This window comes from Bos indicus x Bos taurus, chromosome 1 (assembly GCF_003369695.1).
Source record: "Bos indicus x Bos taurus breed Angus x Brahman F1 hybrid chromosome 1, Bos_hybrid_MaternalHap_v2.0, whole genome shotgun sequence".
NCBI lineage: Eukaryota > Metazoa > Chordata > Mammalia > Artiodactyla > Bovidae > Bos > Bos indicus x Bos taurus.
Window position 1 is genome coordinate 74,329,073 of NC_040076.1, and position 24,633 is coordinate 74,353,705.

Below are 24,633 nucleotides of genomic sequence, written 5' to 3' on the forward strand. Positions count from 1 at the left end.
TCTCACTTCCACTGTATAATCATAAGGGATTTGATTTAGATCATACCTGAATGGTCTAGTGGTTTTCCCTTGCAGACCCCCTAATCTGGGCATTCCCTGATGCAGTCAGGTTGGAGTGCCTGCGTGCTAAGTCATGTCCCACTCTTTTGCAACCACAGGGACTGTAGCCTACCAGGTTCCTCTGCCCATGGGATTTTCCAGGCAAGAATACTGGAGTGAGTTGCTGTTTCCTCCTCCAGGGGATCTTCCCAGGGATTGAACCCATGCTTCTTATGTCTCCTGTGTTGGCAGGTGGGTTCTTTACCATTAGAGCCACCTGGGAAGTCAGGTTGTCATCTCAGATGAACTCATAGGCTGTTTGAATTGTTGATCCCTGATGTTGTTCTTCCAGAGTGGTTTCCAATTTTCAAAGTTTGAATTTACTCATTTCTTCTTTTGACCTTCATTTAATCTCATTGGTAGAGAGACATGGTTCCTCTTTCCAGGTAAGCAAACTGGACGTGACCAGTACTGAACCTTCCTCCCCACACAGTGAGTTAAGGGAAGATCAGGACTAGTGCCTCGGTTTCTTAAACTGATTCCATGTTCTTTCTCGCACTTGGATTGTAAATTTTGTGGTTCTGCTAAACCAGGTCTGAAAGTGTGATCCGGGACCAGCAGCATCAGCATCACCTGGGAATGGTTAGAAATGCACCTTCTGGGGTCCGCACCAGCACCACTGACTCAGAAACCATGGTGGCCGAGGCCCAACAGTCTGTTTTAGTGAATTTCTCCAGATAATTTTTCTGCGTGGTCATTAGAGCACCACTGTGGTTATAAGACAGAATCTGTTCAGGATCAAGGATTTCACTACATTTTGTTCATATACCAAATTCACAGAGAACAAAAAAGACAGTATTAAACGAAACGGACCATAAAAATCAGTGGGTGTGTGCTTGGTTGCTCAGTTGCGTCTGACTCTTTGCAACTCTTTGGACTGTAGCACACTAGGCTCCCTCTATCCATGGGATTTTTCGGCCAAGAATACTAGACTGGGTTGCCATTTTCTCCTCCAGGGTATCTTCCCGACCCAGAGATCAAACCCACATTTCCTGTGTCTCCCTCATTGCAGGTGGATTCTTTACCCACAGAGCCATCAGTACACCTGTCTTTCTCTGTTTCTCTCATTTCCCTCCACCTGTCACTCCTATCAACCAGGTACATTGCACTAACTTTTCATTAAAAATGCTTCTCTGTCCCTTAAAAGTTGGCAGAGTTGTTATGAGCTTTGATTCATTCAACCCACATTACATGACAAACATGGGGAAACAAAAATAAAAAGAAAAGAGAGAGAGAGATGGTTGAATAAATAGGCAAATACTGGAACATTTCCTAAAAAAAAAAAATCACATGCCCAAATGGCAAGTTAAAAGTCAGTAATGTTAATTGACCCAGAGAAGTGTGAACAGAATTTAAAAAGAAAATTACAATTTCTCAGCATCTGCAAAGTTCCAGAACCTGTATTGGGAGCTTTATGTAACTATTGCAGGCAAGTCTTATAATAACCTTGTGAAAGAGGGGATATTATCTTCATTTTTTTTTTTTTAGTGAGGAAACTAAAATCTCGAGAAGTTCCATACTTATCCAGACGTCACAAAACTAGGGTTCACATTCAAGTTTTTCTATATCCTAAACTCGTCATCTCTCCATCACATCATCCACCCTATCTCTTAAGGTATCTCTCTCTTCCGTATACCCTGTTGATCTTAAAGCTATGGAAATTTATCAGTGGTTGTATGACATTCCACCATTTCAAAAGAGTTGCCGCAAGCAGCACGTGGACACTGGGGAGTCATCAGTAAGGAACACTGTTTCTGAAACCCAGATCCATCTGGGACTCACTCTGGAAGCATATCAGTACAACCAGGAATTAATTTTTAAAATGTATATCCAACCTTCAGGCCTTTCTCCTATCTATCCTTCTTCGGCTTGTAGCCTGGCCAACAACCTTAAAGAAAAATTAGGAAGACGTGCCCTCTAGTGGAAACATGGAGAATGTCCTCTGGTTTTGCTGGGTGGTTTCTCCCCAAACCGCCTCTTCCCCCTTGTAAAATGGAATTATGGAGCTATTCATCTGAAAGGTGAACGTCTCGTGACAAGACTTGGATCAGTGCACACGTGTCCTTTTTGTAACGACCTTAAAATGAGATTTCTGCATCTCACAGTCACATCACACTTGTGTTTTAATGACCTCTTTAAGGACCTTTCTCAAGCTGGCATCATCTTTTAAAAGAATGCTTGTCATTTAGTCTTTTCCCCACTTCATTGAAACCTGATTTCACTGAATTTTTGGAAGGAACACAGTAGGACTATGGGTGTCTATATTAAATCTCATCGCACCTGAATTCACCTCCTGGTCAGTAAGTTGATAGCTTTGGAAACTGTACACTTCTGTCTAAATGGCGTGATTTTGATTTCATGGACTGAGCGGTCATTGTGCCCATCGCCACAGGTGTGTTGCTCGGCTGCCAGTCAGCCCCATAGTGGATGCTCACGGACCCACATACGGACTCCCGAGTGAGGGTGAGTGCGTACAGAGCACTTTCAGGATTTCCACTGATTATACAATTGGGTTCCTCAAGTTTAAGATTAAATAGAAGACAGAAATCAGCCACTGTCTGATGGGTAGAGAGTGATAGAAGGCATTGAAAATAATTGGCAGGAATCTAGCAAAAGTATCCTTTTCATTCAGAGCAAATTGAATAACTTGGAGGGTGGAGATGTAAATGAGTCCCCCAGTTGTGAGGCATGAGAGATGTCCTGACCTCAGTTACTGTCCTGTTTCTAAAAGTCCCACCAAAGTTAAATCTTTCCTGATTTGAAGGATGGTAGTCTTAAGCTCTTCAAGGTTTGAGTGAATCACAGGTCCAGTGAACCCCTTCCTCTAACCTGCCAGCTCTGCCTTTCTTGAGTCCATGTAATTAAACTTTCTGCTTTGAAATTGAGGGAGGGAGCAGACAGTCTCCATTTTTTAAAAGCATTTTTTTAAATTGCTGGTTTAAAACACACACATCTCCTTAGAGAGTATGTTTCAGTCCTTCTGGGGTGGGGCATGGAGACCAGGATTTTCCCATGCAGGGCTAGTGGCTCCGGAATGGTGTGGAGAGGGCCCTGGGCTGAGGGTCAGGACCGAGGGCTCAGCTGGCACCTCTGTCGGCTGCTGTGCTGCGTCACCCTTGCCCAGGGCTTCAGCAACATGCTGTGTCCCATGACAGTCGCGCTGCAGACCTTGGATAAGTTCTGAGCTCAGTAATCTGTGCTTCATTCTTACTCTTTGTGCGCGGCACACATACAATTTCAACTTCATCCCCTGGAGTCCACGAGTTACCAAGTTGGCGTCTGGTTCAAAGGACATCCTTCAACAGTGTAAAGTTTTTTTTTTTTAAAGAAAACACAAACCAAGCCCTTTTATATGTCTCTTAGTCACCACTATAGTTTACAATCTCTGAAGCTAGAATATTGAATTTCCCTTTTCATCCTCATACCACTGACTCTTGGTGCTTTTTGATGGTTGGAGGAAAAGTAGGAGAAAGAAGTCATCTTTCAAAGTATCACTTTGACTTGTCAGCATGAAGAGACTCTCTTTTTGACTGTTTTTAACTCTTTTTTTTTTTTATTTTGCCGCCCTGGACTTTAAAACACCACAACAATTTGACCGTCTTTTAAATGAACTACTCATGCTTTTAAACTGCAAATTTCCACCTCTGCACGGGGCTTTTTGGCTAGATGTTTTTCAAGTGTAACTTCTCTTGATGTGAACATTTTCAAGCTCAAACAATAAAGTATGTTTTTATCTAGACACTGGAAGTATTATCAGGGAGAAAATTGTGGCTCAGATTCTGCTCTTTATTAGGCTGTCAGGACTTTTTTCCACATCTGTTTTCCTTGGAAACATGTATTTAATTCCCTATGTGTGTGCATTAAATCACTTCAGCTGTGTCCGACTCTAAGTAATCCTGTGGACTGTAGCCCATCAGGCTCCTCTATCCATGGAATTCTCCAGGCAAGAATACTGAAGTGGGTTGGCATTTCCTACTCCATGGGGTCTTCCCAACCCAGGAATCAAACCTGCATCTCTTAAAAATCCTGCATTCGCAGGAGGGTTCTCTACCAATTCCCTAGTCCTTCCTTAAATTGTAGGTATGGATGTGCAAGTGTTAGTCACTCAGTCGTGTCTGACTTTTTGTGACCGCATGGACTGGGGATTGTAGCCTACCAGGCTCCTCTGTCCATGGAATTCTCCAGGCAAGAATACTGGAGTGTGTAGCCATGCCCTTCTCCAGGGGATCTTCCTAACACAGGGATTGAATGCAGGTCTTCGGCATTGCAGGCAGATTCTTTAGGGTCTGAGCCACGGGGAAGCCCCAGGTATGGGTGTAGTTGTACTAATCTGAACTTTTGTATGGAGTGTTCCAGCTTTGTACAGTGGAGAAAATTTAAGACTTGTTAATTGAGATGTTATTTTTTTGAAGTGGCAGATTTTTAGAATGTTAAGTACTTTGTTGTTTGGAAACTTTATTGAGGGTATTAGTTCAATGAAATAACTTTTTTTTTTCCAAGTTAAATGAAGATAAAGACAATATAGACAAGGGATCATCACTAATAATAGGCATTATAACAACATAGAAAAAAATTAAGTAGTAATTTTAGGTATCTCATTACTTGAAACATAAAGACAAGTTATTTTCTATAACGAATGTGTTTTTGTTTATACCTGGAAAGATGGACATTTTGTCAGTAACCCAGTCAGTCTAGGCGTAGCTTGGGCTTCTAGATTTACCATCTGTAGATTGCCTCTGGCAAAGCAAGCATTACATTTTCAGCCCTTTCTTTCTTTTTCTGCTCACTCAGTTCAGTTCAGTTCAGTCACTCAGTCGTGTCTGACTCTTTGCGACCCCATGAATCGCAACACGCCAGGCCTCCCTGTCCAACACCAACTCCCGGAGTTCACTCAAATTCACGTCCATCGAGTCAGTGATGCCATCCAGCCATCTCATCCTCTTCATCCCCTTCTCCTCCTGCCCCCAATCCCTCCCAGTATCAGAGTCTTTTCCAGTGAGTCAACTCTTCGCATGAGGTGGCCAAAGTATTGGAGTTTCAGCTTTAGCATCATTCCTTCCAATGAACACCCAGGACTGATCTTCTTTAGGATGGACTGGTTGGATCTCCTTGCAGTCCAAGGAACTCTCAAGAGTCTTCTCCAGCACCACAGTTCAAAAGCGTCAATTCTTCAGCGCTCAGCTTTCTTCACAGTCCAACTCTCACATCCATACATGACCTCTGCTCACTCTGCAACAAGCAAATTGATAACTTGGTAAAGAACCCGAATAACATACCCTTCTATCTTTCAAATAATTATATGTGGTCAGACTAATTTTTAATCTTGTTTTGGCCGAAGAACTCTGTGGATATTTTGCATACTTATTTTGACTGGTCATTTAGCCACCATGCACCTGCTTCCATACCTGTACAATGAGAACTTAAGTCTTCTTCACAGAACTACTGCTGAGAACAAATGAGAAAAGAATTGTGACCGTTCTCTAGGAACTGCAAAGCACTGTAAATGTAAGACAGCATTTATTTGGATTCGGTGGCTCAGTGGTAAAGAATCATTGCTTGCCAATGCAGGAGACACAGGTTTGATCCCTGGGTGTTAAAGATTTCTTGGAGAAGGCAGTGGCAGTCACTCTGGTATTCTTGCCTGGAAGATCCCATGAACAGAGGAGCCTGGCGGGCTACAGTCCATGGGATCGCAAAGAGTCAGACACGACTGAGCGACTGAGCACACAAATGGACTGAAGCCAGGTTTAGAAAAATCAGTTCCATATTGGGCTCCTGAAATTTTTGAGTGTGCTTGTTTGTTTGTAGTCAGAATGAAACAGTTTTACATGAAGAGCAGTGCCTTAAACTTCATAATGTCAAAAACTCCCCTCTGCCTTCTGTCTCCCTTATTCCTAGCCCCTGAAGCTTTATACATGGTTTCTTTCTTTATTTCATCTCAGCTGCAACCAGTGAGAGCTGAAACTGTACTTTGCAACAAGGTCTTCAGTGTACTCTTAAGAATCAGTTGACAGCCATATTGCCTGCCCAGACAAAGCATCTTTCAGTCGAGACTGTCAGCTCCTGAATAACCAGATTTCCTTTGGGAGGCCGAAAGACAGAAGTTTTGAGTGGCTGAGGGCAAATAGGTCTTAGGGTGGTGCATTATTATAGTCTTATCAAGTCTTGTTGTTTAGTCACTAAGTCGTGTCCGACTCTGTATCCCCATGGAATGTGGCCTGCCAAACTCCTTCTCTGTCCATGGGATTTCCCAGGCCAGAATACTGGAGTGGGTTGCTGTTTCCTTCTTCAGGGGATCTTCCTGACTCAGGGATTGAATCTGAGTCTCCTGCATTGGCAGGCAGATTCTTTTTCACTGAGCCACCAGGGAAACTCATATCAAGTCTTAGTCCCTTGCTTAACTCTGTCTCCCCAGAGCTTTCATTGAGGAGTTTATGACTGTGTGTGTGTGTGTGTTAGTAGCTCAGCTGTGTCTGACTCTTTGCAGCCCCATGGACTGTAGCCCGCCAGGCTCCTCTGTCCATGGGCTTCTCCAGGCAAGAATTCTGGAGTAGATTGCCATTCCCTTCTCCAGGGAATCTTCCTGACCCAGGAACTGAACCGGGGTCTCCCAATTTGGAGGCAGATTCTTTACTATCTGGGCCACCAGGGACTTTGGTTCCAGAAACTCTTAGCAAATGAACAGAGTATTGGTGCCATCTCCTGGCAGTTGTTGGAAATTGCTTTGTATGAGACCATTTATTTACCTGGTCTGTTCTTGGGCATCAAAGGAAAGATGCACTGTTACAATCTTTTTTAAAAAATCAGGTGTTAAATTATGGTCTTAAGTCACACTTTATTTCTTTTAGCTTTTCTTTTAGTCTTCAACTAAGATCATTAGCTGAAAATTGGTGCTTTGGAGAGTGTCCTAGGGTTAAATTATTCTCAGAGAACAAGAGGAGATGCCTTTAGGTTGCCATATAGCTTATGGTCAGCTTATTCACAAGCTCCTAGTTTCTTACTTTCTTCTCTTTAGAGTATGTAATAGGAGTCCCTTGGTTGCAGATATAGTAGCTCTGGAGTCTCTCTTCATGTCAGGAAAAGTGTCAGATTGACATTTCTATTCAAGTATATGTGCTAAATTGCTTCAGTCATGTCTGACTCTTTGCAACTCTATGTACTGTTGCCCACCAGGCTCCTCTGTCCATGGTTTTCCCAGGCAAGAATACTGGACTGGGTTGCCATCTCCTTCTCCAGGGGATCTTCTCAACCCAGGGATCAAACCCACGTCTCTTATGTCTCCTGCATTGTCAGGCGGGTTCTCCTTCACAACTGTCGCCACCTGGGAAGCCCCTCCAAGTATATCAATCTGAAAATTTTCACCCTGAAGGATTCCAGTAAACTCTCAATGTAGTGGCTTACTTGCGAGATGATAGTAAGAAGCATGAGAGAGCAAGGAGAGCCGTTGAGACAAAGGGATAAAAGCCAGTTAAGGGGCTGTTGGTGAGCAGATTCATCCCGTGGGACCCTCTGGGAAGCTGTGTAGCACTCATCTTAGAATTGTCCCACCACAGTCTGGGGAAGTTGGGGCATTTGTCTGCTGATTGCTGCCTGCCGCTGGTGTCTGCGGGAACTCCCCTGTGCCTCCCAGTGGTGCCGAGCAGAGATGACCCTCTGGCCGAGGAGCAGAACCACTGACCTTGAGGAGGGCAGCTGCCATCTTGTAGGAAATCGCCTACCATGGCTGCAGGATAGGGATGGCATCAACAAGCTGTCCTACACACACACACACACACACACGGATATGCACACATACTAGGAAAAAGGGTAAAATCGGTGAAGTTAATAATAATAATAATAATAATAATAATAAGTAGTAGTAGTAGTTATTTTAAATCTTCTTTAGATGTGAAAATGGTTACAGTTCTAAGAAGATTTTGTCAGACAAATATCTCGAAGTGTTGATGAATGAAATGAATATATCTCGGCTTTACTTTAAAGAATTACAGCCAAAAAATATAGGGATAAATGAAACAAAGAATGGCAAAAGTAATTGTTGAAACTGAGTAGTAGGTCCATGGCGATTCATTATACTATTATCTCTGTAATTCACTATGTTTGAAAATTTCCAAAGTAAATAAAATTTAAGCAGGAGTTATGCTAGCCAGTGACAGATTTTAAATCCTTTTGCTGGATCTTGTTTATATAAATTGCAGTCGTTTTTGAGCTAACATAGCAATTCTAAGTGTATAGTGTAGACCATAGCTAGTAGAAGGTGAAGGTGTTAGTTGCTTGGTCGTTTCCAACTCTTTGTGACCCCATGGATTGTAGCCCACTAGGCTCCTCCATGGGATTTCCCAAGCAAGAATACCAGAGTAGGTTGCCATTCCCTTCTCTAGGGGATCTTCCCAACCCAGGGATTGAACCCGGGTCTTCTGCATTGCAGACAGATTCTTTACTGTCTAAGCCACTAGTAGAGCCTCTTTTTAATCAACAGTGATGCATTGGCTGCTGGGTCACAAGGGGAATATCTCTTGCTGCACTCAAGGATAACACTTGGGTTGTTTTCATTTTTTTTTTTTCCCCCAATGAAAAGGCACAGAATTCTTCATGCTTATTTCCCCATGGTTCAGCATATCTGAGCTGAATTCTGCACGGAGGAAGAACGTAATGGTGGTAGATACTATTATCCACAAAGGGGGGAAAAAAAAAACTATCTTGTTTCAGAACTCAGTAAGAACTTCTGGCTTAGTGGTTAGTATGTCCTTTGGTAATAATGCTCTTGACCACTCTCTGTCTCTTTAATCTGGTAGCAAAAACTTGGGGGATATGACTTTAAAATTCAGGCTTTGCTATTTGATTAAAGTAAGCAAATTAAGCTATGCACTTGAATATATAGGAACATTTTCAGAGATTGTCTTGAGGGGTGAAAGAATCTCAAGGATGCCTTGGGAATTAAAACACTTGTGGCATGCTCGTTTAGAATTGTCAAAGCGTTAGGTCTGCAGCACACATGTGCATGCTCACATTGCTGTGTGTCACAGCACTAAATGTTCACTTAAAAAAGTCATTTGTAATCATGTCTTTCCTATAATCCTTGACCCATTTTGCTCATAATACTTCATTCCCCAGGGGTGGCTAAAATAAGCTTTTAATCTGCTTTAAAAATCATTTCCTCAAAAATAGAATTTATTTTTGGAGAGAGAAAGAAGCTTCCACTAACTGTTTCTTGTAATGTTTTAAAGGTCCATAGATATTAAATATTTACTCTCTCAAGAGAGCCCATTTAATTGGAAAGCATCATGGGATAGTGAAAAGAGTATGATAACAACCTGAATTTTCATCCCTGCTCAGTTTTTATGGCAATGGACAGTTCATTCAAGTGTTAGTTATCTTGATTTCCTCATCTGTAAAATGGGGACAAGATGACCTACTTGAAAGCGCCAAGAAGACAGAAGAAAATGACACGCGTGAGACGTTCAGTCTGTGCCTTAATGCGTAGCAGAGCCAACCAGTGTCTGTGCCCCTCTCAGAGAGCCCTCTACATGAGATGTGCATATTCTGAGAACGTGCTTTGTAAAGTCAGTCCTTCTTTTGCTGTGATGTGTTATTGCTAGTATGGAGATCTCTTTTTAAAATTGGCACGTTGGTTGGAGGGTGGGACAGCAGCTGGGCTGCAGATTAGAAATGACAGAGTAAAACAGGTGAGAGAGAAGAGCCTCCTGTGTTAGAACACAGGATTCGCCTGGATTTCTTCTCGTGCCTATTATGGAGCCCACATTGGATGGTCATATGTGGCTACACGAGTCTGTGTTACAGTTGTCTGCCTTCAGCAGTAGACTTTGGTGATGGGCAGCCACCTCGGCAGACATCTGTACTCAGGCTGTATCACGTGTTAGTATTTTTAGTCTTCACCCCTGCTGAAGATGCTGATTGGTTATTTCTTGGAACAGGAAGTTCACTCTCACTGTAGGCAGCCTTGTTAGGAAATTCTACCAGATAGATGAGTTTTCCATTTATAGATTAGACTGATTTTTTTCCCCATATATACTCCACTTAGTGGAATTATAAAGGTAAAGTTCATTTCTCCTTTACCAGGACAACTCATCACATATTTAAAGGTATATCTCATGGTCTTCTTGAATTTTCCGTTCTCCAGGATAAGCAATTTGCCCTTCTCCTCCTCCACTGTGTTTTGGCTAGGACCTTTATTCGCTTCTTTCAAAGTTATTATCTCAGCTTGTAATTATATGTTCATTAGAGTGTGTGATTATGTGATTAGTGTGGGAGTTGTTTGTGGTGCTTATCAGATATTTCTGTCTCTCTGCTTTCCTTGAATGAGGTAGAACTGCAGTTTCTTCCCTGGGGTTGGGTGGGACTAGTTTTGGCCAGCGATGTGTGAATGCAAGTGATAGATGTCATTCCCAGGCCAAAGCATGTAGCTGCCGAAAAGAGATCTCCCAGGGCTTCCTTTTCCTCCAGTAGAGAGTCTGTGAGGTTCTAGATGAGGGTTACTCTATCCGTCTGGATCCTGGATGAAGGAAAGAAGAGCCCCAGCCAGCAACCCCTGCTGGTCACGTGGCATGAATGAAAAATAAGACTTTGCGGTTTGACATCTGAGTTTTAGGTTCATCATAATCTCGTCTCTCCTGATCGAAGCAATTGTATCTGGCTTTCTCACTCCATGATAAGGATCATGCAATGGGGACTGTGGGTTTCTCTTGAGTTTTCAGTATCTGACAGAGTACTAGCCCAGAGGAGGCACCAATACCTATGGGTCACATGCATGATCTTCACATTCAAATCTGAGTTTTGAATGAATGGATCACATTCAAATCTGAGTTTTGAATCCTACTTCCATCCTTGCAATTTACTGGACTTGGCTTCCTTCATTATTCCTCCTCTAAAATAAGAGACTCTACCCCTGCCTATCAAACCCAGCTTTCCAGGTTCAGGGTCACAAAGTAGTTTGCATATACATCCCCAAATGAGGAAGGAATACAGGACAGACTCAGCTGCCACAGGCAGAGACAAAAGAGGATTTATTGTTGTCATTGCTCAGTCCCTGAGTTGTGTCCAACCCTTTGTGAGCCCATGGACTGCAGCATGCCAGGCTTCCCTGTCTTTCACCATCTCCTGGAGCTTGTTGAAACTCATGTCCATTGAGTCTGATGCCATCCAACCATCTCTGTTGTCCCCTTCTCCTCCTGCCTTCAATATATGAGGAAGGATACATTTAACTTAATCCTGAACATCTCCTCATGCCAAGAGTTGACTCATTGGAAAAGACTGATGCTGGGAGGGATTGCGGGCAGGAGGAGAAGGGGACGACAGAGGATGAGATGGCTGGATGGCATCACTGACTCGATGGATGTGAGTCTGAGTGAACTCCGGGAGTTAGTGATGGACAGGGAGGCCTGGTGTGCTGCAATTCATGGGGTCGCAAAGAGTCGGACACGACTGAGCAACTGAACTGAACTGAACATCTCCATTAGAAGTTTCTTGCTTCTTCTGAAGATCAGGAGAGAGGCAGTCTGGTCATTGCTGATATATTTCTGTATCCTTGTGTAGCTTTATGATACCATATTGGCATCACTCTTGCTTTTCACTTGCTTCTGTTTTTACCTTTCAAGAATGAGCCTCCTTAAATGATCACTCCTTTTGTAAATTAAAACCTAGCTTTCCTGCCCTGTTGTAGCTGTGGGAAGCTGCTAGGTGGCGCTAATGAGATGCTGTCCTTTGAGTCTTGCCAGTAAGCCTTGCTTGGTAGAAACTATGAGGTTTTTTACCTATCCCAAGAAGTTAAAAGGAGGAAAAGGGCAAGACTTATTAGATGGGAAAAATATATTGATAATGTGGGCACATCTCCAGAAGCCTCTGTTTATTGATTGCCACTTAAGAACCAGACCATACACTAAGTAATTTGGTGTGTATTTTCTTTTTGTATCCTCCTGGCCACCAAACAAGCTCTTGGTTGCTGTTCTCCCATTTCGCAGAAGGGAACTGAGGCCCAGAGTGTTTGATTAGGTTGGTCCTCGATGACTAGTACTTGAACCAGGTCTAACCCATGTTCATTCTGTTCAGAGTAGCTTAGTAAACTTTGCCAAAATCCATCAACTTTTAGAACTTGAATTTTAATTTTTAAGAAAGACTAGAGAGGCTTTTACTTTTTTCCCCAACCTAATCTTTGATTTTATAGAGATGTGCTGATAATATTTCCTAGTACATTATATGGCAAATACCATGATTCTTAAGTTGTGGTTGATGAAATAGTCAAGTTGACTGAACCAAACAGTACACCCAATACAGAGTTGCCCACCCATCCCAAAGTCTGTATTAGCCCCTGCAGTAATAAAACCCTGACAGCAGGAGCTCATAGACGAGTGAGTGGGAGAGCATCTTTCATTTACTGACCCTCTTTGCCAATTACTGTGCCAAATGCATTATGTTGTTGTCTTGTTAAGGAGGGACAGTAAGTCATGAATGCAGCCACTATGATGATAGGTATAGAAAGTGCTAAGGTAAGAATTCAAATCAAGGTCCTATAGGGGTGTGTAGATTGTTCATTTTACAGGACATTTGTTCTGACGAAACAACAAAAGGCTGGAATCCCGCTCACCCTCACATGCCAGTCTGTGTGCCATGCTGCCCCATGGCAGCCTCCAGAGGAGGCATCCCTGGACCAGCTTCAGTCTAGGTACAGGGAGGAAAGGATGCTCCACTCACGTCCCTTCATCTAACATGCTTTGTAGGCCTTCACGTGCTCAGAGCCTTGAGATAGATTATCAGCTCTGTGGGATAGGCGTTGTTTGGCTAATCCAGTTTTATAGGTAGTGGAGAAAGGGAAGAATTTATGGGGAGAATAAACTACATACTACGTGCTTGCATGTGTGCTAAGTTGCTTTGGTCATGCCTGACTCTTTACGACCCTAGGGACCGTAGCCCACCAGGCTCCTCTGTCCATGGGATTCTCCAGGCAAGAATAATGGAATAGGTTGCCATGACCTCCTCCAGGGGATCTTCCGGATCCAGGGATCGAACCTATGTCTCTTACGTCTCCCACATTGACAGGTGGGCTCTTTACCACTAGCGCCACCTGGGGAGCCCACTATGTGCTTAGATATTTCATATCAACCCTAGAAGTGCAGTTTTCTTTGTTTCATTTTGAATAGGTGAGGAATTGGAAACTCAGAGAATTTAAATAATTTGTCAGTCTTACTTAAGTAGTAAATGACAAACCCAGGATTCAAACTCAAGCCTATCTTGCTCTAATTCCAATGTTTTCACAGACATTAGCTTAAGATGGGAAAAGATCAAGGAAGACTTCTTTGAGGAGGCATCTTTCAAATCAGTCCTATTACTATATATATTTAGTCAATAGGTTATTACCATCCATGATTTAATCAGTTCTCTAAAAGGTTTAAAGAAAATCACATGCAGTTGGGGACTTTGCTGGCAGTCAGTGGTTAAGACTCTGTACTTCCAATATATCGGGTGTGAGTTCAATTCCTGGTCAGGGAACCAAGATCCCACCTTTTTAGCCACACAACATGGCTAAAAACAGATAAAAATAAAAATTGTATGCAGTTGTCCCAGAGTTATGCTAAATAAAACAGACTCTCTGACTTATATTAATAAAACATGTAGTTGTTACTATTAGTGGTCACTCAGCAGATTATTGACAACTGGGAAGCCCCGTTGGTGTCTCACTTCTGTATTTCCTGTGTTTCATAGGGTATTTATTTGGGAAAAATGAGTAGCTTCTTGTAAGACAAATCAGGTGCATTCTTCCTTCTGATAAATGCGGATTATCAGGCATGATCTGTTGCCTGTCAAGGTCACACTAAAGCTTTGAGCAGCAGAAGTGCAAAGCTGGCATTTTGCCTTGAGACCTGTGCTGCTTCCCTTCCCAGCCAGTTTGCATTCATGTCGAGTCGAGTATTGTCATAGGGAGAATGGTGTGCGTGTGCCACTCTGACCTTCACAACCACTGTGGGAATAAGACAGTCCTGTTATCCTGTCCCTTGGGCTTTGTGACCTTGAATGAATGATTTCTCCTCTCTGAACTAAAGTGTTTCACATATAAAGTGAGGGACACCATATAGATCATTTCTATCTGTGAATAAAGAAAATGCAAAAACTTTCCTCAAATTGAAGTCATTAAAAATCCCAAAGATTGGTGACTTTTTAAGAGGGTGGCCATGCCCACTTCTCAGAATGCAGCTCAGACAATCAAGCCTGACAAAAATATTTCAAGCATAAATTATTATGTTCTTACAAGAAGGTTTTATATTGTTTATTAACAGCTAAGGAGACTGCTCCCCTAGAGAATGTATCATAGTCATAAAAGGACTTTGTCAAATTTATCCCATTCTGTACCTTTCCTACTATTAAGGATCAGTGCCATAAAGACACTGTTATTGATATTTCACATAAGTTGAGGTGAAAAGGTAATAGTTTTTTTATGAAACAATGAATATTATTGAGATATTCAGGTCTTTTTTATCTACATAGAAATCTTTTTTATATACATAATCAAAGATATATAGAGAGGTAAAAGGTATTCTGTAGCTTTAATTGCAAGACATAAAAGTTTTACCTCTTTGATAGATCTTTATCCCCTCACCATAGTCAGGAATTCTTTTTTTTTAAAGGAATCTGTACAAGTACTGGGCTTCCCTGGTGGCTCAGACGGTAAAGCATCTGTCTGCAATGCAGGAGACCCGGGTTTGATCCCTGGGTCGGGAAGATCCCCTGGAGAAGGAAATGGCAGCCCACTCCAGTACTCTTGCCTAGAAAATCTCACGGACAGAGGAGCCTGATAAGCTACAGTCCATGGGGTCGCAAAGAGTCGGACACGACTGAGTGATGTCACTTTCATTTTCACATACAAGTACTAATTTCATGCATCTGCTTACTGGTTGGGTTCTCATATATGCACACCAGTGAAGCTGTGAAGGTGGAAGAAGACAAATGACACTTAGTTCTTGTGTTCTGGTGTCAGCCATCCAGTATTATATGTTTGTGATAGACGTTAATAATTTGAATTCAACAGAATGTGGAAAAGTTTTATTCGCTGGAATATAAGGGAGTCTAAGGCAGAGTTCCATTTTTCACTTGATGTTGTAAAGCAAAGAACTTGATGTTCTTTTTGTTTCACTTGATGTTGTAAAGCAAAGAACTTAGGAGGATAACAGGAACTCAGTCCTTAAACTTTGAGACCCAGTACGGTAATATTAAGGTCCTCTTAAGTAGAAACTATGAAAGAAGTTGAAATCAATTACGGAAAGGGAGGCTGGGAGGCAGTTTTACTTTGTTTTTAAGAGCAAACATATGCCAATGCTTCCCTGAAAGGAAGAGACCCACCCAGGGGAATAAGCTCTTTCTCCATCCCTCTTTTTCTCTGCTGCTAACGAGCTCAGTGGTATGTGTTCAATCTGTCTTTTGTTCTCACTCACGGTTTTGGATCATTTACTAATAGCTACACAGTCAGAGACACTTGATATCACAAAAATATCCTGTAATTATACAAAAATCCTTGGATCAGTTCAGAGATGGCATTTGTTGAAACTAATGCCTACAGCCAAAGTGTACAGTAGAATTTTTTTTTTCCCTCTCAGCCCCTGGCTGTGTTTTCGTTGCCTGGCAACCCATCTGGGATGATAGCTGATGTCAGCTGATTTTCACTTATACTTAGCCCAGGAAAGTTTTCAAGGAGGGCATTTGAGTTTGTATAGTGCTGGGGAAGGCTCCAATTTGTGCTACCAAATAATTTGTACAAGTGCGGACTAATGGGCTCAGGCAGGCTAAATGTAAATGTGGAGGTCTCGGGGGATCAGCTTCCAGAACAGTGTGGCCTTTGGGACTTTGTTTCTAACTCCTAAGAGCTTAGCAAATGAGCTTCAGCTATATTCTCGCTACTGCTCAAGTTCTCACTTCCCTTTTTAAAGAAATAAGAAATGTTCAACATTATTCTAACTCCTGAATATTCAAATTTAGGCAAATACATTATATGGCTATTCTGAAAGAAGGGTCAACATTTTAGGTACATAAGCAACAATTGGGAGGAAAAAGGAATATTCTAGTGTACACACTAACAAGCTGGCTTAAAACTCAACATTCAAAAAACGAAGATTATGGCATCTGGTCCCATCACTTCATGGCAAATAGATGGGGAAACAATGGAAACAGGGACAGACTTTATTGTCTTGGGCTCCAGAATCACTGGTGACTTGGTGGATGGTGACTGTAGCCATGAAATTAAAAGATGCTTGCTCCTTGGAAGAACAGAAATGACAAACCTGGACAGCGTATTAAAAAGCAGAGACAATACTTTGCCTACAAAGGTCTGTATTGTCAAAGCTATGGTTTCTCCAATAGTCATATATGGATGTGAGGGCTGAATAATAAAAAAGGCTGAGCACCAAAAAACTGATGCTTTTGAACTGTGGTGCTGGAGAAGACTCTTGAGAGTACCTTGGACAGCAAGGAGATCAAACCAGTCAATCCTAAAGGAAATCAACCCTGAATATTCATTGGAAGGACTGGTGCTGAAGCTGAAACTCCAATACTTTGGCCACCTGATGTGAAGAGCCAACTCATTGGTAAAGAGCCTGATGCTGGGAAAGATTGAAGGCAGATGATAGTGAATGAGAGGACTGGATGGCATCATAAACTCAATGGACATGAGTTTGAGCAAAGTCCAGGAGATGGTGAAGGGCAGGGAAGCCTGGTGTGCAGCAGTCCATGGGGTCGCCAAGAGTTGGAGACAACTGAGTGACTAAACACCACCACCACTAATAAGTGAAAATGTGTTAAAACTTCTTTAATCCAGCAGAGGGCAGAAGGGAATTTTAGCTTGTTTTCCTCACCTGTAACTATTGGAACAAAATTGTGGCAGTGCAAGTAAAGTTCAGTGACGGGTTTGTAAACAAATTATCCCCAGCGCATTACTGCACATGTTATTCTGGTTGTGTAGACAGATCCTCATCAGTGCGCTCAGAGCCAGCTGGATCCTGCCTAGGACAAAAGGATGTATAGAATTTTGTGCAGTGTCCATATAACAGTGCTACTAATCAATTCAGATCTTCTTACTAATTGCTGTAACCATGCGGGACCCCATGGGGCCTTCCCCCGTATCCTCACCTTTATCTCCTTTCTAAAGTACCTAGATAATAGTACTTGATATACATTTGCAAATGTATAAAACCTCTCCCCCTCCAACAAATGGAAAGTGTTAACCACTTAATCACCAGGAACACACAAGCCCCAAGGCCTTTTGGAACCGAAGGACTGATAAAGTCAACCCTTGTAACACCACCCTGTTCCCTCATCATCAGCCAATCAGAGAATTGTACACAAGCTGATCACATAACCTGCGACACCCCCCTCCAACCCCCCAACCCCTGTCCTTCACCTGCCTCATAAACATGCTTTGCTGAAAACTTTCAGGGAGCTTCTGGCTTCTTACGGCATAGGCCACCTTGTTTCTCTGCAGGACCCTGAAGTAAACCTCTCTCCTCCAGACTCCGACATTGCAGTTTCTTTGGCTTCATTGTGCTTCAGGCTCATGAGCTTGCATTAACATTACAACCCAGCATGTCAAGGTTTTCCACATGTATATTTGTGGCACTCCAAATGCTAGAGTGAAACAATATATGAAATAATGAGTAAATTATTTCAATATCAAATGTTTCTTTTTAATTTTTTTTAAATTGGAGGATAATTGCTTTACAGTGTTGAAATGTTTCTTTTTGAAAGTATCTGTACCTCCATGTGAGTCTGTAAAATAGTAAAAATGATTTTCAGCACCCTGCCTGGAATTCTGAAAGTTCAATCCTATCTTTTTAGAGCTACTGCTAAAACTTGGGGTGGTAGTAGTTATTACTTTGTCAAGGTGAGATTAATACTGAAATATGATAAGTGAGGTAACCATCTTTGTCTTGGTGTTTATGATAACTTTCAACTCTGGTGGCTGTCTGACTTTTAAAAACCACTTTTAAAAGGAAAAAAAATTGTTCAGTGCTGATTTGTAGTGAAGGCTGCTTGGGTTAGTATGTAGTGTTTTAGATTGGGTTCCTCATGAAGTAGCCCCTGAGATGGAGTTAGAATATTTATAAAGAAGCACCCTGGGGACCTGCACCTGTGGAAGGGAGGGGAAAGAAGCAGGATCAGGTGGAGGGTGAAGTCAGGTGTCCTTGCTGGTACAGTGACAGCCTCAATTGATCCCACTGGGAACTCTGGATTCCAGTAACTTGTCAGAGTATCCTGTACTGGGGCACTTCCATACTGACTGTTTACAGTATGTGTACCTGTCACCCTAACCCCAACCACAGGAGGTGATCTTGGTTGAGGTGGCTCTTTGCAGTAAGACTGCACTGACTTTAGGGACTGCACTGACAGCCCCAGCACCTGAGACAAGAAATCCTTTATTGAAGAGGGATCCTGTTGCCATATCACAGCACAGAGTGTGTGCACAGTCTAAAAAAGTCAGGTACACTGAAGTCTCTCTGATGAATTGTTGCCTCTTTAATGTTGGATAATTTATTGACTGCTTTAAAAAGAAAGTGATCCTTACTACTTGTTGTTTGGAAAATAGGATTTTAAAGATGAAAAGAGCACAGTTTTATAAACAAATGTCAAATTCTGAAATACAGTGATAACAGACACATATACATAGTTTATTTGCGTTGGGATTGCCTTATGAATAAAAAACTGCCAATTAAAAGTAACTGCAATGACTAATGGAATGATAGTGGGAAGTCATTCTTTTTGATCTTTCAGGAAAAGATATTAAATAAGTCATGGAGTGATGCTGATAGTTTGTCAGATAATGAAGCACGGCTAAATACATAATAAAAAGACAGGAGTCAGGGAAAGTACACTTCTGTTAATATGTTATTCGTGGAACAGTCATTTCTGTCTTGCCTTTGGATAAGTACTTCATATCTAAGCCTACTAATTTCCTCAGTTTTCTCCTTTGTCATTCAGTCACAGCTTCAGTTGTGTGCCCACTGAGTGCAGACCTCTATTCCTGCTTAATACATATTTGAGACATGGTTCTTACTCTCAAAGAACTCATAATATCATCCCCTAAAATCACATTTGTTGTTTCACTGCCTATCTCATTAGAAAAATATACAATTTGGGAAGATATTAAATTCATGGTGCAGGAGATAAGTTTTTAAATTAATTTTTTCTTAAAAGTCCCAGTGTTTTCATTGGCAATAAACATTTCAGTTGTTTTTGTGAAGACAGCCTCAGTTTGTTCAGTTTTTGAGAAAATGTCTATCGTATCAGTTCAGTTCAGTTGCCCAGTCATGTCCGACTCTTTGTGACCCCATGAATCGCAGCACACCAGGCCTCCCTATCCATCACCAGCTCCCGGAGTTCATTCAGACTCACGTCCATCGAGTCAGTGGTGCCATCCAGCCATCTCATCCTCTGTTGTCCCCTTCTCCTCCTGCCCCCAATCCCTCCCAGCATCAGAGTCTTTTCCAATGAGTCAACTCTTCGCATGAGGTGGCCAAAGTACTGGAGTTTCAGCTTTAGCATCATTCCTTCCAAAGAAATCCCAGGGCTGATCTCCTTCAGAATGGACTGGTTGGATCTCCTTGCAGTCCAAGGGACTCTCAAGAGTCTTCTCCAACACCACAGTTCAAAAGCATCAATTTTTTGGCGCTCAGCCTTCTTCACAGTCCAACTCTCACATTCATACATGACCACAGGAAAAACCATAGCCTTGACTAGACGGACCTTTGTTGGCAAAGTGCTGTCTGCTTTTCAGTATGCTATCTAGGTTGGTCATAACTTTTCTTCCGAGGAGTAAGCGTACTAAAGTCTAAATACCCATAGTTTATCTGTAGGTCTTTAAAAGTGATGTTCCATGAATAAAGCAGCTAATTTAACCTCCAACTCAAACATGAGGGCTTTTCTTGAAGCACTTTTGTATCGGTATTTAGTATGAGACAGGAGTGTTTGCAATTTCATCATACAGAAAGGTGATTTGAAATTTGGGACTGAAGAAAACGAATCCAATTTCCTTTTCTATTAAGGCTTTTAAGTGAAACTGGCTTATTAATTTTTTAATGCTAGTGCATGCCAACAATAAAGAATCCAGTGACTGTTGATACGGTTTGTGCCACTGTCTCGACTAATGCTAAGGCACCAGCAATTTTGCCCTCCTTTTCCTTTGTACCATCAAGTGTCAGCTCAAGTGTCCACACATTGAAAAAGGTCAATAACATACTGGTATTATTTTGAAGAGTCATGACCTCACTGCCCCCTGGAAGTATCCCACTTTCAGTGTCCACAGCTCCTCTTGCATAGAGGAATGTTTCAGCAGGAAGGTCTGGGGAAGGGTGACTGCTTTGGCAAGAAATGAAAGAGCCAGGCTTTATGTGATGACAGCAGAGATGGAGAACAGGGAGGGAATGAGAAATGTTGCAGAGGTTATACAGATAAGATTTGGCATTAGAAAGGCAAGTACGAGTTGAAATTTACTGAGGTTTTCAGCCTGAGTGACTGAATGGGATGGCAATGCCAGTAACCAAGGTGATGACTAGGGAAGAGGAGCCCCGGGTTATGATGGGAAATGATATTGCTTGCACTATGAGAGAAGAATCTGCATAATTCTCCCATCTTTTGGAAAAGGATGGGTTCTAGTACCGATAAAAATGAACAAAGCACTCTTGGCTGGGCCCGTGTAGCAGCCTAAGATGTGCTTTGTATTGATAACAAATGATGGCTCTTGGAACCCCAGCGTATTCTGTGTTGATGAATAAGACTCTTGTGTCTGTGCTTCCTATCAGCCTGTTTTCTCTTTCTGTTTCTAGGAATGGTGCAAAAGCTGGACCAAAAACTGCCAGTGGCCAATGAGTACCTGCTGCTTTCTGGAGGAGTCCGAGAAGGTGTGGTAGACCTGGACTTAGATGAGCTTAATGTCTATGCCCGAGGGACGGACTATGATATGGACTTCACTCTCCTGGTGCCAGCCCTTAAGCTGCATGACCGTAATCAGCCTGTGACACTGGATATGCGCCACTCAGCCTTATGTCACTCTTGGCTGAGCCTTCGGCTCTTCGACGAGGGGACGATCAGTAAATGGAAAGACTGCTGCACCATTGTAGATCACATCAACGGTGCCACCAACTACTTTTTCTCTCCAACCAAAGTGGCTGACTGGTTCTATGACTCCATCAGCATCGTCCTCTCAGAGATACAGAAGAAACCCCAGAGAGGGATGCCAAAGGTGGAAAAAGTGGAAAAGAATGGGACCATCATCTCCATCATTCTGGGTGTGGGGAGCAGTCGCATGTTGTATGATATTGTCCCAGTGGTCTCCTTCAAAGGTTGGCCGGCAGTGGCCCAGAGCTGGCTCATGGAGAACCACTTTTGGGATGGGAAGATCACTGAGGAAGAAGTCATCAGTGGGTTTTACCTGGTGCCAGCTTGCTCCTACAAGGGAAAGAAAGACAATGAGTGGCGGCTGTCCTTTGCCAGGAGTGAGGTGCAGTTGAAGAAGTGTATCTCCAGCAGCCTCATGCAGGCCTACCAGGCCTGCAAAGCCATCATCATTAAACTCCTGTCCCGGCCCAAGGCTATCAGCCCCTACCACCTGCGGAGCATGATGCTCTGGGCCTGCGACAGACTTCCGGCCAACTACTTGGCCCAAGAAGACTATGCAGCCCACTTTTTGCTGGGCCTCATTGATGACCTGCAGCACTGTCTGGTCAACAAGATGTGTCCCAATTACTTCATCCCTCAGTGCAACATGCTGGAGCACCTGTCTGAGGAGACAGTCATGCTCCACGCGCGGAAGCTCTCCTCGGTCCGCTCAGACCCAGCAGAGCACTTGCGCACAGCCATCGAGCACGTCAAGGCAGCCAACCGGCTGACGCTGGAGCTCCAGAGGCGAGGGAGCACCACCAGCATCCCCTCCCCGCAGTCCGATGGAGGGGACCCCAACCAGCCTGATGACCGTCTGGCCAAAAAACTGCAGCAGCTAGTGACTGAGAATCCGGGGAAGTCCATCTCTGTCTTCATTAACCCTGATGATGTCACAAGGCCCCATTTCAGAATTGATGACAAATTTTTCTGAGCATTTTTGCTGCCTTTTTTTGTTTTGCTCTGGTTCTAAAACTCTCATAATACGTAGTGTGGTTTGTGATGCTGTCTTTCAGGGGTTTTTTTTGTTTGTTTTTTGTTTTTTTTTACATATCCAGCCTGGATTGGATCTGTTAAGAACACATCTTAAGTTTCCTGGTTCTGCAGGATGGTGCAGACTCTGAAACAGTATATTACTATTTCATATTCTGCCTCTGATTTTGCTGTTTACTTTTTGTAGTTATTGTTTTGTTTTGGTGTTTGTTTTTTTTTTAAGGAGAACTTGAGCCATAGATGAAATGCCCATGAATTATCTCCCTTCTTTCTGTTTTATACTTTGTGCAGAATTGCTGATGGGAGTGGGGAATCTCTCTTCCTGAAACTTCAGGATTCTATGTTTTATTTTGCTTTTCTTTGTGTTTATTTTTTTTTAATGAGTGTTCATCACTACAGATATTTGAAAATCATCTGAATCTGGAAACTACCTGGTACGTTAGCTGGATTTGTCGATACTTTTTTCGACCAGTGGCCAGGGTAATTTCTCCCTCTCTGCCAAACAGTGTAGACTTTGAAAGTGATAATGCTACAAATTATGTTTGGAGCAACTTCATTGAATGTAATTGTCCTCAAATCAGAACTTTGGATGGTTTGGAAGGGTGTCTTTGACAACTTTCCAAGTAGAATTAAGGTTTCCAAATGGTAGTTTTAGTGTGTGTAATTATTTGAAGCCTTATTTAAATCCTGTTAATGAACATACCATTACAATTGTTATTTGCACTAATGAAATCTTTGCCATTGTCGGAGTTCCAATGCGTGTGTTTCAGTATAAATTGACATCTACTGTTGAAATGCTGTCATTTCTTCATTTAGCTCATTCTCTTAATCAATAGAATGATTCTTTGTGTTTGTTTAGTTCTCCTTTATGTGGGTTCCTATTTTGTCCTCTTTGAATTTCCTGGTTCCTGTCTTACTGAGAGAAGTTTTTCAAGTTTTATACCTGCTGAGTGACTTTATCTGAAGCTGGGGAAAATGTATGATTGATAAAGTAGTTGTCTTTGTATGTATAGTTGATCCTTGAACAACACAGGTTTAAACTGCGTGGATTCACTTATATGCAGATTTTTTTTCACTAAATGTGTTAGTTGAATGTATGGGTTTGGAACCATGAATAGAAGGTCCACTATAAAGTTATATATGGATATTCAACCTCACAAGGTCAGTGTTCCTAACCCCCACATTATTCAAGGGTCAACCATATTTCTTTTGACATTATAGGGTTAAGCTTTTTTGTAGAGTCTCTTTGGTTCTTCTGAGAGTTTTGAGAAAAACTAGAAGGAAAAATGAATATTAATCCCCAAATAGAAGATACCATGCCAATTCAAAAGCAGATTTTGCCATAGAGCAGGAACCAGGAAATAACTGAGTGGAAGCCTTGGTGTAGAGGTGTCCTGTCTTTAAGAATGAAAGTACTTGCCAGGTTTAGGTGCTGCAAGGCACCGGTTCCTTGTTTTGGTATGGACTCATTTCAAACTGTAGTGTTTGGGAGGCCAGGGGCCTGCCCATCTCTCAAAGGATTACTGTGCTGTCTACTGTTGGAAAGGTCAAGCAACACTTTGATCTTGAATGTCCAGTCTCACGGGGTAGATTTTGGCCAATTGAAATCAGGCATATGCAGTCTTGGTTTTTGCATGGGAATTATTGTAATGCTTATGAATGAAAATGAAATCATTCAACCATCTTAAATCAAACAAAAGTAATAATAAAAGAAACATACTGGCCTTGGAGTTTTGTTGTTATTTGTTAGTTTGTAATCTGGAAACTTTTCTTATTAGTAATACCAGTAGTAATTTTCAGTAGATATAGTCCTGGGCTTGCTGTTGTCTTTCAGGCCAGATGTCTCTATGTAGTGAAAATCCAATGTCCAGTCTTCCCTGTCTCCAATTTTCTTGCTGGTATCTACCTATCATCCACATAATCTATGTCCTTCTCAGGAAATAACTTCATCCCCAGCTCTGGACATGCACCCTGATTGATGTAGGCCAATCAAGATAGCCATTTCCCTGATCACAGTCATTAGTTACGGATTGGGCATACAGTGCCATCTGTTCCATTCAGGGACATGCTTGCGATTCTAGTTTTGGATGCTGGGACAGCAACATGCACCCTGGATGTGGAAGAGGAAGCACTTGGCTTTGCTATCAGTGAGTGCCATGAACCTAGGGCTCTTCAGTCAGACATTCTTAAAGGTGAGTAGAAACGAGAGGTAGTCTGGTACCTTTTCTTGTCTGAAACATAAGCAAATCACTGACTTCTGTCCTGAAGCCCTGAAGACTGGTTAAAATAATCTCTGTTTCAAGTACGGTATAAAATGCCTTAAGGCAGAGGTTATCAATGTAGTATTACTTACATCTGCTTCTTTAGGTTGTGGGAATTTATGAGCTATAACTCAAC

General features: G+C 42.2%; 1 protein-coding gene across 2 annotated transcripts in view; it reads left to right on the forward strand.

The window, feature by feature from the left end:
• Window positions 1-23,966, forward strand: part of MB21D2 (Mab-21 domain containing 2) — a 123,691-nt gene extending 99,725 nt beyond the window's left edge. For both annotated transcript variants that reach the window (XM_027538340.1, XM_027538343.1), the window contains one exon: window positions 20,913-23,966. In XM_027538340.1, coding sequence (XP_027394141.1) covers window positions 20,913-22,177 — 1,265 coding nt within the window. In that variant the 3' untranslated portion in view covers window positions 22,178-23,966. The remainder of the gene's footprint in view (window positions 1-20,912) is intronic.
• The last annotated feature ends 667 nt before the right edge of the window (window positions 23,967-24,633 follow it).